Source organism: Mustelus asterias, unplaced genomic scaffold, assembly GCF_964213995.1.
Source record: "Mustelus asterias unplaced genomic scaffold, sMusAst1.hap1.1 HAP1_SCAFFOLD_253, whole genome shotgun sequence".
Taxonomy (NCBI): domain Eukaryota; kingdom Metazoa; phylum Chordata; class Chondrichthyes; order Carcharhiniformes; family Triakidae; genus Mustelus; species Mustelus asterias.
The window spans coordinates 99,278-111,786 of record NW_027590220.1 but is presented as its reverse complement, the minus strand read 5'-3'; the positions used below and the strand labels follow the sequence as shown (position 1 = coordinate 111,786).

General features: G+C 52.2%; 1 protein-coding gene across 3 annotated transcripts in view; it reads right to left on the bottom strand.

Annotated features, from left to right (window-relative positions):
- Positions 1-12,509, bottom strand: part of LOC144485959 (alanine aminotransferase 2-like) — a 51,789-nt gene that overhangs the window by 28,235 nt on the left and 11,045 nt on the right. For all 3 annotated transcript variants that reach the window (XM_078204033.1, XM_078204034.1, XM_078204032.1), the window contains 2 exons: positions 5,615-5,704; positions 3,598-3,706 (listed from right to left, as the gene is read on the bottom strand). In XM_078204033.1, the coding sequence (XP_078060159.1) occupies positions 3,598-3,706; positions 5,615-5,704 (199 nt within the window). The remainder of the gene's footprint in view (positions 1-3,597; positions 3,707-5,614; positions 5,705-12,509) is intronic.

The following is a 12,509-nucleotide window of genomic DNA, read 5'->3' as shown; positions in this document are numbered from 1 at the left end:
TGCTCTTCCAGATGCTCAGTCACCTCCTCCTTAACGATTGGGCAAGCTGACTGGTCGATAATTTCCCATTTTCTGCCTCTCTCCTTACAACCAGAAAGAATGCTTTCTATGGGGCATCTGTAAACGTTGGTGAGAGTCGTAGCTGACATGCCAAATTTCCTTAGTCTTCTGAGAAAGTAGAGGCATTGGTGGGCTTTCTTAACTATAGTGTCGGCATGGGGAGACCAGGACAGGTTGTTGGTGACCTGGACTAAAGGGATCAAGGGATATGGGAGGAAGGGGGGGGATCAGGATATTGAAATCGATGATCAGCCATGATCAAAATGAATGGTGGGCAGACTCAAAGGGCTGAATGGCCTCCTCCTGCTTCTAGTTTCTATGTTTCTGTGGACATCTAGAAACTTGAAGCTCTCGACCATTTCTACTTGGTTCTTGTTGATGCAGACAGAGCCATGCTCTCCTCTACAGTTCCCGAAGTTGATGACTTCAGATAGATTCCATGGTTAGAGGAGCAGCAGGGTTTCTGCGGTTGGAGACATGACTCCAGGAGGGCTTTTGGCCTCCCTGATTCCATGTCAAAGAGCGGCTGTAGGACATTCTCCTGGGGGAGAGCAAACAGCCGGAGCTCATGGTCCACACTGGGAGAAATGACTTAGGCAGGAAAAGGGGTGAGGTCCTGGGAGCAAATTTTAGGGAATTGAAAAGCAGGGCATCAAGAGCAGTAATCTCAGGATTACTCCCAGTGCCATGTACCAGTGAGCACAGGAATAGGAGGATTGAGCAGTACAATACATGGCTGAAGAAATGGAGTGGGTGGGAGGGAAGGCTTTAGATTTCTGGAGCAGGTGCACTTGTACAAGAAGGATGGCTTACATCTTAACATGATTGGGACTCGTTCTCACAGGGTAGTGCTGTTGGGGAGGGTTTAAACTAGATTGACGGGGGGTGGGAAGCTGAGGGGAGGTTCAGAGTGCAGAGGGGAGGAACTAACAGTGGGAAGTGAAGAAGCATTAACTGATCAGGAGGAGATTTCAGAGACTAGTATCACGGCCGACATAATACCTGGAGATTTTGCTAGAATTAGAGTAGGAAATAGCAAGGCATGAGATGGGGTCAGAGTAAGGTCAGGGGTGGGGGGGTGAAACAGCCTCAATCAGGATGAATTGGGTGTGTGTGAATGTACAGAGTGTGGTTAATGAGATTGGTGAGCTACAGGCTCAGGATGACAAATAGAACTACGATATTATTGCTATAACAGAGACCTGGCTCAAAGAAGGGCAGGGCTGGGTGTTAAATATTCCCGGGTTTAAGGTGTTCCGGAGAGACAGGAAAGGAAGACAATGGAGGTGGCAGTATTGAGGAAAGATGGCATTAGAGAACTGGAGAGAGAGAACATTCCAGAGGACAGAATCTCTCTGGCTGGAGGCAAGGAATGAAAAAGGTGCAATAACATTGATGGGTGTGGTCTACAGACCACCAATCGGGAATGTAGAGAAACAAGTTTGAACATAGAACATAGAACAGTACAGCACAGAACAGGCCCTTCGGCCCACGATGTTGTACCGAGCTTTATCTGAAACCAAGATCAAATTATCCCACTCCCTATCATCCTGGTGTGCTCCATGTGCCTATCCAATAACCGCTTAAATGTTTCTAAAGTGTCTGACTCCACTATCACTGCAGGCAGTCCATTCCACACCCCAACCACTCTCTGCGTAAAGAACCTACCTCTGATATCCTTCCTATATCTCCCACCACGAACCCTATAATTATGCCCCCTTGTAATAGCTCCATCCACCTGAGGAAATAGTCTTTGAACGTTCACTCTATCTATCCCCTTCATCATTTTATAAACCTCTATTAAGTCTCCCCTCAGCCTCCTCCGCTCCAGAGAGAACAGCCCTAGCTCCCTCAACCTTTCCTCATAAGACCTACCCTCCAAACCAGGCAGCATCCTGGTAAATCTCCTCTGCACTCTTTCCAGCGCTTCCACATCCTTCTTATAGTGAGGTGACCAGAACTGCACACTTCTTACTGTGCCCACTCTAGTCCAAAGCCGGCATCTCCGCATCAGGTTTCCCCTCGGCCTCCGTCTTTCCAGTGAAAACAATCCTAGTTTATTCAACCTCTCCTCATAGTCAACACCCTTGAGACCAGGCAACATCCTGGTGAACCTTCTTTACACTCTCTCCAAAGCTTCCACATCCTTCTGATAATGTGATAACCAGGACTACACGCAAAGTTTAATACATTTTGATTAACATTTATACATTTCCTTTTGTTCTCTTTTTCCACCTGATGAATTGGGTCACAGCTCCAGGGACCCAGGTTCGATTCCCGGCTTGGGTCACTGTCTGTGTGGAGTTTGCACATTCTCCCCATGTCTGCGTGGGTTTCCTCCGGGTGCTCCGGTTTCCTCCCACAGTCCAAAGATGTGCGGGTTAGGTTGATTGGCCATGCTAAATTGCCCCTTAGTGTCCTGGGATGCATAAATTAGAGGGATTAGTGGGGTAAATATGTGGGGTGATGGGGCTTGCGTGGGATTGTGGTCGGTGCAGACCCGATGGGCCGAATGGCCTCCTTCTGCATTGTAGGGATTCTATGATGGTTATTCAGAGCATTGGGATAAAGGAATTCCATTTGTACTCTGCAATTAGGGATGGACCTAATGAGTCAACCACATTCAGTCCATTTGAATTGCTTTTTGGTCATGAGGTAAGGGGACCACTTAAATTAATTCAGGAGAAATTGGTGAGCGAGCGTTCTGAGACGTCATTATTGGACTATGTGTCAAACTTTAGGGAAAAGTTGAATCGAGCAGGTAAATTTGCTGGACAACATTTAAAAGTGGCACAGCGTGTGATGAAACAGGAAGTGGATAAGAAATCAAAAATTTGTAGTTTTGCTCGCGGGGATTAATTGCTATCAGTGGTAGGTGAACCTTTAAAAGCAGGATTTAGTGAGCCTTATCTAATTGAAAGGAAATTGAGTGAGGTGAATTATTTGAGAAGACGCCAGATAGAAAGAAAACTCACCCGAGTGTGTCATGTGAATATGCTTCAAAGGTATTTTGATCGGGAAGGCGGGCAGAAGGAGGATGTTTCCGTGGTTATAACTCAGTGAGGAACCAAATCCAGATGACTCTTGAATTTGACATTTCTCAAACTAAATTGGATAATGAGGAAGTTATCAGAAATTGGGGTAAGTACCTTGGAGTTTCTGACCTGTATTATAACGGAGGGGAGACTGGTGGGAGTGAGCCGAGGGAAAATGGTGGTGGCGGGGATATTGAGTAGATGCAGAGGAGAGAAAGGGGAGTGAGACAGTGCGAGGTCTGGAGATCGATGAGGAAGGGAGAGGCTGAGAATGGAAAAAGTGGTAGATTGTGAATGTGGGAGAATATAAAATTGTTCCCCAATTTCACAATGCTTGCATTCTCAGTCAGCTCTGCTCAGTGTGATTTATATCGTTCCTGCTGTATCTAATTCTGAGACTGGAAGTTTAGACAATGTTTTGCAATCCATGCATTCTCATGTCTGGCTTCTACTGGACAGAATTGTGTGTTAAAGCCCTATTGTTCCTGAAAATTGATCTTACCTAAAGACTTTCCCCCACACGCTTCTAAGATTTTCTTTGCTCTGGTTTTAGCGTCCTCTGGTACAGTGTGATCACAGAGGAGATTTGGAAACGTGCAGATTGCTACAACCTGGAGACAGATAAATGTATTAAACAGGACAAAAATACCATTATCTGTAGAAAACAAAATATAGCAGACGTTGGAAATCTGAAATAAAAACAGAGAGTGCTGGAACTAACCAGCAGATCCGACAGCATCTGTGGAGAGAGAAGCAGAGTTAATATTTCCAAGATCTTCCATCAGAATTGGGGCAAGTTTGGAATGTAACAGGTTTGCAGAGAAAGGGGGAGAGTGGAACCAAAAGGGAAAATGCTGGAAAATCTCAGCAGGTCTGGCAGCATCTGTAAGGAGAGAAAAGAGCTGACGTTTCGAGACCAGGTGACCCTTTGTCAAAGCTTTGTCAAATGGTCGTCCGGACTCGAAACGTCAGCTCTTTTCTCTCCTTACAGATGCTGCCAGACCTGCTGAGATTTTCCAGCATTTTCTCTTTTGGTTTCAGATTCCAGCATCAGCAATAGTTTGGTTTTATAAGGGGGAAGAGTGGGTCAGAGCACGAAATGGAGGGAAGGGTTGCAGTTAGCTTGGAGGGTTTTGGTGCTGGAGGAGATTGCAGATAGAGAGGAGTGAGGCCATGGAGGGATTGGAAAGGGAGTCAACAATAGGTCAGTGGGTGCAGGGGTAACAGAGATTAACTGGGTCCGAGTTCAGACATGGGCAGCAGAGCTTCGGATGACCTCACGTTTTACAAAGAGTGAGCAGCCAGGAATGATCGGATTAGTTACCTCGAGGTGTGACAAAGGCACAAATGAGGGTTTTATCTGGACTTGAAAAGCTAGTCGCAGTGACGGTGACCATGGAACTATCATCAACTGTTATAAAAACCCATCTGGTTCACTAATGTCCTTTAGGGAAGGAAATCTGCCGTCCTTACCCAGTCTGGCCTACACGTGACTCCAGAGCCACAGCAATGTGGTTGATTCGTAACTGCCCTCTGAAATGGCCGAGCGAGACACTCGGTCAAGGGGTAATTAGGGATGGGGAATAGATGCTGACCCAGCCAGCGACACCCCCGTCCCATTGAAAGAATAAAAAGAGCTGTTACAGAGTTGAGAATAAAGGGGTCTTATTGATGGCGTCAATGTGGTTGGCTGCTCATCTCAGAGTCAAATTTCATGGTTCCAGACGGTTGCTCGGGAGAGGAGTGGGAGTTGACATTTAGGAAACGCAGTTTGTGGCAAGGATCAACATCTTTCCAACATTTCATTGCTGCCATGGATTGATTCTGTGCTGCATTCTATAAAGTTAATGGGAGGGAACCTCTCCCCATCCTGGGCCTGGGTAAGATGCCCCGTTAAAGAGTGGGCGCAGGTTTGATGGGCCGAATGGCCTCCTCCTGCACTGAATAGATTCTATGATGCAGTGGAGTGGCAGCATGTAAACGGGAGGGAGGCCCCGGATTGATCCCGGGTTAATGGTTATGGAGCAGGAAGAGTAACCAATACAGGTGGTTCTCCAGCGAGGGTGAGACAGACAATGGGAGAAGGTGAGAGCGCTCCCACACAGCTGGATGAGAGCATTTGAATGACAGGTAAATTCCGAGCGGGAAGATCCAATGAAACTGGGGATATCCCTGTGGGTTGAAAAGTCGGGATTTTAGCAGCAGTGGTGCGAGAGCGGTGGACACGAGGAACAGAATAGCTCCACCACCAACACCAGAGCAAACACAGTGAGAATCAGTCAATGTCAGGCCAGAGGCAGCAAGAATGGAGGCCAGCCATCATCAACATTCTCCCCTAGGGTACACTCCAACACAGTAAGAAGTCTAACAACACCAGGTTAAAGTCCAGCCTGGTGTTGCTAGACGTCTTACTGTGTTTACCCCAGCCCAACGCCGGCACCTCCACATCATTTACACTCCAACACCAGCAACGTTTTGCCCCTTAGCCAACCTCCCACCCACAAGAAAACACGACATACCTGTCGGATGAAGGTGATTGGCCTCTGTCCCATCGCATGTGAATCTCCGATATTCGCTTTGATAACCTCGGAGAAGGGTTTGCTGACACCCTGCGGCGGGGGAGGAAGAGATCGCAAATCAGAAAATCTTAATATGTCACATGGTATTGGGGGAGGTGTACTAAGAGGGACAGAAAGCTGGTTGGCAGAGAGGAAACAAAGATAGGAATAAACGGGTCTTTTTCCGATTGGCAGGCAGTAACTCGTGGGGTACCATAGGGATCAGCGCTGGGACCCCAGATATTGACTCTATAAAATGATTTAGATGAAGGAACTGAATGAAATATCTCCACATTTGCAGCTGCCATGATGCTGGGTGGGAGGGTGAGCTGTGAGGAGGATGCAGAGTTGCTTCAGTGTGATTTGGACAAGCTGAGTGAGTGGGCATACGATTGGCTGATGCAGTATAATGTGGATAAAAGTGAGGTTATCCATTTCAGGAGCAAAAACGGGAAGGCAGATTACTATCCGAACGGCTATAAATTAGGAAAGGGGAATGTGCAGCGGGACCCGGGTGTCCTCGGGCACCAGTCACTGAAGGTCACCGTGCAGCTGCAGCACGCGGTAAAAAAGGCAAATGGTGTGTTGGTCTTCAGAGTGCGAGGATTCGAGTACAGGAGCAGGGATATCTTGCTGCAATTATACAGGGCCTTGGTGAGGCCGCACCTGGAATATTGTGTGCAGTTTTTGTCTCCTTATCTGTGGAAGGATGTTCTTGCTGTGGGGGCAGTACAGAGAAGATTTACCATCCTATTATAGAAAAGATATTATTTAACCAGAAAGAGTGCAGAAAAGATTTACTAGGATGCTACTGGGACTTGATGGATTGAGTTATAAGGAGAGGCTGGATAGACTGGGACTTTTTTCTCTGGAGCGTAGGAGGCTGAGGGGTGACCTTATAGAGGTCTATAAAATAATGAGGGGCATAGATCAGCTAGATAGTCAATATCTTTTCCCAAAGGTAGAGGAGTCTAAAACTAGAGGGCGTAGGTTTAAGGTGAGAGGGGAGAGATACAAAAGTGTCCAGAGGGGCAATTTTTCACACAGAGGGTGGTGGGTGTGATGGGTATAGAGGGATATGGGCCAAATGCAGGCAATTGGGATTAGCTTAGGGGGTTTAAAAAAAAAGGGCAGCATGGACAAGTTGGGCCAAAGGGCCTGTTTCCATGCTGTAAACTTCTATGACTCTCATGATCCAACGCCTTTTCAACTCTCTGTGACATTTCTCAACAATAATCTGCTTCCCGGTTCCCTCTGTTCCATTAACTCCAGACTTCTTGGAAACTTCTCTTCATTTCTTTAGTTTCCTCACCACCGTAGTGGTTCGTTTGCCAGAGGGCGGCACAGTGGTTAGCACTGCTGCCTCACAGCGCCAGGGACCCGGGTTCGATTCCCAGCGTGGGTCACTGTCTGTGTGGAGTCTGCACATTCTCCCCGTGTCTGTGTGGGTTTCCTCCGGGTGCTCCGGTTTCCTCCCACAGTCCGAAAGACGTGCGGGTTAGGGTGCATTGGCCGTGCTAAATTCTCCCTCAGTGTACCCAAACAGGCGCCTGAGTGTGGCAACTGGGGGATTTTCACAGTAACTTCATTGCAGTGTTAATGTAAACCTTACTTGTGACTAATAAATAAATAAAATAAACTTTTCTGACAACCTGACCAGTTCATAACACTCACCAGTCTCAAGATATTTTAAAACATCCAGTTCCTTGGCTGTGTTTCTTGATTTGTGTGTGTGGCAGGAACTACCCCAGCGACACTTTCTGGGCTTGTCTGGCTCATGTTTAAAACAGTAAGAAGTTTAACAACACCAGGTTAAAGTCCAACAGGTTTATTTGGTAGCAAAAGCCACACAAGCTTTCGAGGCTCTGAGCCCCTTCTTCAGGTGAGTGGGAATTCTGTTGGACTTTAACCTGGTGTTGTTAAACTTCTTACTGTGTTTACCCCAGTCCAACGCCGGCATCTCCACATCATGTTTAAAAGTCACAGTTTCACCCACAACACGCGCCCATGAAAGTCAAATTTAAATCCAAATATTTGCTCAGCAGTGTCGAACTTCAAAAATGCATCGACAGGCTGCTGAAATGGACAGATTGGTACCACATTCAACTCACTGCAGAGAAATGTGAAATGATTCACTTTGATAGGGAGAGAGAATGTTAAAGAAAACACCATTTATTTTCAAAGGGTTCAGTAGCAGAGGCGGGTGGCTATCTGCGTGCATTGACTATCGAAGCTGGAGAGAGACCAGCTCCTGAATCCAATCGCAGGCTTAATCAATAGATACAAAAGCAAGGAGGTTATGCTTAACTTGTGTGAGACACTAGTTAGATCTCAGCTGGAATTTTGTTCTTCACAGTTCTGGGCCACACTTTAAGAACAAAGAACAACACAGGAACAGGCCCCCTGGCCCGCGCCAATCATGTTGTCCTATTTGGACCAATATCTAGGCCAACCACCTGTATCCCTCTATATCCCACCTGTTCATGTGTCACTAACGTAACTGCCTCAACCACCTCACCTGGCAGTGCATTCCAGGCCCCCACCACCCTCTGTGTAAAAAAACTTCCCCGCACATCTCCACTGAACCTTCCCCCCTTTACCTTGAGCCCCTTGTAATTGTCATTTCGATCCCCTCCCCCCCAACTTAACCACATTCAGAATTTATTATTCATGTCACAAGTAGGCTTACATTAACACTGCAATGAAGTTACTGAGAAAATCCTCTAGTCGCCACACTCTGGCACCTGTTCGGGTACACGGAGGGAGAATTTAGCACGGCCAATGCACCCTAACCAGCACGTCTTTCAGACTGTGGGAGGAAACCCACGCAGACACGGGGAGAATGTGCAAACTCCACACAGACAGTGACCAGGGGCTGGAATCGAACCCGGGTCCCTGGCGCTGTGAGGCAGCAGTGCTAACCACTGTGCCGCCCTCTGGCTGTGGTTCTGGAGTCAGGTGTAGGCCAGATCAGGTAAGACGACAGATTTCCTTCCCTAAAGGACATTAGTGAACCAGAGGGATTTTTCCGACAATTGACAATGGTTTCAGGGTCATCAGTAGATTCTTAATTCCAGATCTTTCAATTGAATTTGAATCCCACTTTTTGCCTGTGGTGGGATTCAAACCCATGTCTCCAGGGTATGACTCTGGGTCTCTGGATTATTAGTAGATTATTCGTGCTCCCTCCACACCGGCCCTCCAACAAGGCAGCGCTCCCTCCGCACCGGCCCTCCAACAAGGCAGCGCTCCCTCCGCACCGGCCCTCCAACAAGGCAGCGCTCCCTCCGCACCGGCCCTCCAACAGCGCAGCGCTCCCTCCGCACCGGCCCTCCAACAAGGCAGCGCTCCCTCCGCACCGGCCCTCCAACAGCGCAGCGCTCCCTCCGCACCGGCCCTCCAACAAGGCAGCGCTCCCTCCGCACCGGCCCTCCAACAGCGCAGCGCTCCCTCCGCACCGGCCCTCCAACAAGGCAGAGCTCCCTCCGCACCGGCCCTCCAACAGCGCAGCGCTCCCTCCGCCCCGGCCCTCCAACAAGGCAGCGCTCCCTCCGCCCCGGCCCTCCAACAAGGCAGCGCTCCCTCCGCACCGGCCCTCCAACAAGGCAGTGCTCCCTCCGCACCGGCCCTCCAACAAGGCAGCGCTCCCTCCGCCCCGGCCCTCCAACAAGGCAGCGCTCCCTCCGCCCCGGCCCTCCAACAAGGCAGCGCTCCCTCCGCCCCGGCCCTCCAACAAGGCAGCGCTCCCTCCGCACCGGCCCTCCAACAAGGCAGCGCTCCCTCCGCACCGGCCCTCCAACAGCGCAGCGCTCCCTCCGCACCGGCCCTCCAACAAGGCAGTGCTCCCTCCGCACCGGCCCTCCAACAGCGCAGCGCTCCCTCCGCACCGGCCCTCCAACAGCGCAGCGCTCCCTCCGCTCCGGCCCTCCAACAAGGCAGCGCTCCCTCCGCACCGGCCCTCCAACAAGGCAGCGCTCCCTCCGCACCGGCCCTCCAACAAGGCAGCGCTCCCTCCGCACCGGCCCTCCAACAAGGCAGCGCTCCCTCCGCACCGGCCCTCCAACAAGGCAGCGCTCCCTCCGCACCGGCCCTCCAACAAGGCAGCGCTCCCTCCGCACCGGCCCTCCAACAAGGCAGCGCTCCCTCCGCACCGACCCTCCAACAAGGCAGCGCTCCCTCCGCACCGGCCCTCCAACAAGGCAGCGCTCCCTCCGCACCGGCCCTCCAACAAGGCAGCGCTCCCTCCGCACCGGCCCTCCAACAAGGCAGCGCTCCCTCCGCACCGGCCCTCCAACAAGGCAGCGCTCCCTCCGCACCGGCCCTCCAACAGCGCAGCGCTTCCTCCGCACCGGCCCTCCAACAAGGCAGCGCTCCCTCCGCACCGGCCCTCCAACAGCGCAGCGCTCCCTCCGCACCGGCCCTCCAACAGCGCAGCGCTCCCTCCGCACCGGCCCTCCAACAGCGCAGCGCTCCCTCCGCACCGGCCCTCCAACAAGGCAGCGCTCCCTCCGCACCGGCCCTCCAACAAGGCAGCGCTCCCTCCGCACCGGCCCTCCAACAAGGCAGCGCTCCCTCCACACCGGCCCTCCAACAAGGCAGCGCTCCCTCCGCACCGGCCCTCCAACAAGGCAGCGCTCCCTCCGCACCGGCCCTCCAACAAGGCAGCGCTCCCTCCGCACCGACCCTCCAACAAGGCAGCGCTCCCTCCGCACCGGCCCTCCAACAAGGCAGCGCTCCCTCCACACCGGCCCTCCAACAAGGCAGCGCTCCCTCCGCACCGGCCCTCCAACAAGGCAGCGCTCCCTCCGCACCGACCCTCCAACAAGGCAGCGCTCCCTCCGCACCGGCCCTCCAACAAGGCAGCGCTCCCTCCGCACCGGCCCTCCAACAAGGCAGCGCTCCCTCCGCACCGGCCCTCCAACAAGGCAGCGCTCCCTCCGCACCGGCCCTCCAACAAGGCAGCGCTCCCTCCGCACCGGCCCTCCAACAGCGCAGCGCTCCCTCCGCACCGGCCCTCCAACAAGGCAGCGCCCCCTCCGCACCGGCCCTCCAACAAGGCAGCGCTCCCTCCGCCCCGGCCCTCCAACAAGGCAGCGCTCCCTCCGCACTGGCCCTCAAACAAGGCAGCGCTCCCTCCGCACCGGCCCTCCAACAAGGCAGCGCTCCCTCCGCACCGGCCCTCCAACAAGGCAGCGCTCCCTCCGCACCGGCCCTCCAACAAGGCAGCGCTCCCTCCGCACCGGCCCTTCAACAAGGCAGCGCTCTCTCCGCACCGGCCCTCCAACAAGGCAGCGCTCCCTCCGCACCGGCCCTCCAACAAGGCAGCGCTCCCTCCGCACCGGCCCTCCATGGTTTGGCCATCATGGAGAACCTGTCCACCTCCATCATGCCCACAGGAATCCACCAGGATTTACTGGGCTGTGCCAACATGGAGCAAGTGCTTTTGGACGTGGGAAATGTCTGAGCCTACAGGTGGCTCCGTCTGCCAGTGGTGGATGTCTGGGACACTGAGGTTCGTGCTGCTGCTAATGGGGCAGGGAAACACCAGCTTCTCACTGTTACACCAGTATTCCACAAGGATCACTCCTCAGGCCGATCCTATTCTCCATCCACATCCCTGGCCACCACAAGCGCAGAGTTAGTTTTCACATCAACACTGACCGGGACCCAGTTCTACCTCACCACTGCTGTACCATCACTAAAACCAGCTATTGCAACCTCCGTAACATGGCCTGACTTTGCCCCCTGAACCTCTCATCCCTGCTGTCAGTTGCTGTGACTCAGTCCTGGCTGTCCTGCCACATTCTCCCCGTGTAAACACAAACTCATCCAAAACTCTGGACTGCATGTCCAAACTCACAACCAGTCACGTTCTCCTGCCAGCCTCACTGACCTACATCAACTCACAGGCAAGTCAAATCTGGGTCTCAGCCTCTTCCCCAATCCCTTCATGGCCTTGCCCCTTTCTATCTCTGTAATCTCTGGCAGCCCCACAACATGTGGGTGGCACAGTGGTTGGCACTGCTGCCTCACAGCGCTCGGGACCCAGGTTCAATTCCTGGCTTGGGTCACTGTCTGTGTGGAGTCTGCACGTTCTCCCCGTGTCTGCGTGGGTTTCCTCCGGGTGCTCCGGTTTCCTCCCACAGTCTTAAAGACGTGCTGGTTAGGGTGAATTGGCCACGCTAAATTCTCCCTCAGTGTACCTGAACAGGCACCAGAGTGGGAATTTCATAGTAACTTCATTGCAGTGTAAATGTAAGCCTTACTTGTGACACTAATAAATAAACAAATAAGCTTTAAACCCTCCAAAATATCATTGTTCCTCTATCTTTAAAAATTCATTAATGGGACCTGGCTGTCTCTGGAGCTGTCTTCACTGCCCATCCCTAATTGCCCCTTCAGAAGGTGTTGGTGAGCTGCCTTCTTGAGCCGCTGCAGTCCCCGAGGTGTAGGTACACCCACTGTGCTGTTAGGGAGTGAGTTCCAGGATTTTGACCCAGCGACAGTGAAGGAACAGCCGATATATTTCCAAGTCAGGATAGTGAGTGACTCGGAGGGGAATCTCCAGGTGGGGGTGTTCCCAGGTATCTGCTGCTCTTGTCCTTCTAGATGGAATTGGCCGTGGGTTTGGAAGGTGCTGCCTAAGGAGCCTTGGTGAGTTGCTGCAGAGCATCTTGTAGATGGTACACACGGCTGTCACTGTGCGTTGGTGGTGGAGGGAGTGGATGTTTGTGGATCGGGTGCCAATCAAGCGGGGCTGCTTTGTCCTGGATGGTGTTGAGCTTCTGGAATGTTGGAGCTGCACCCATCCAGGGAAGTGGGGAGTATTCCATCACACTGCTGACTTGTGCCTTGT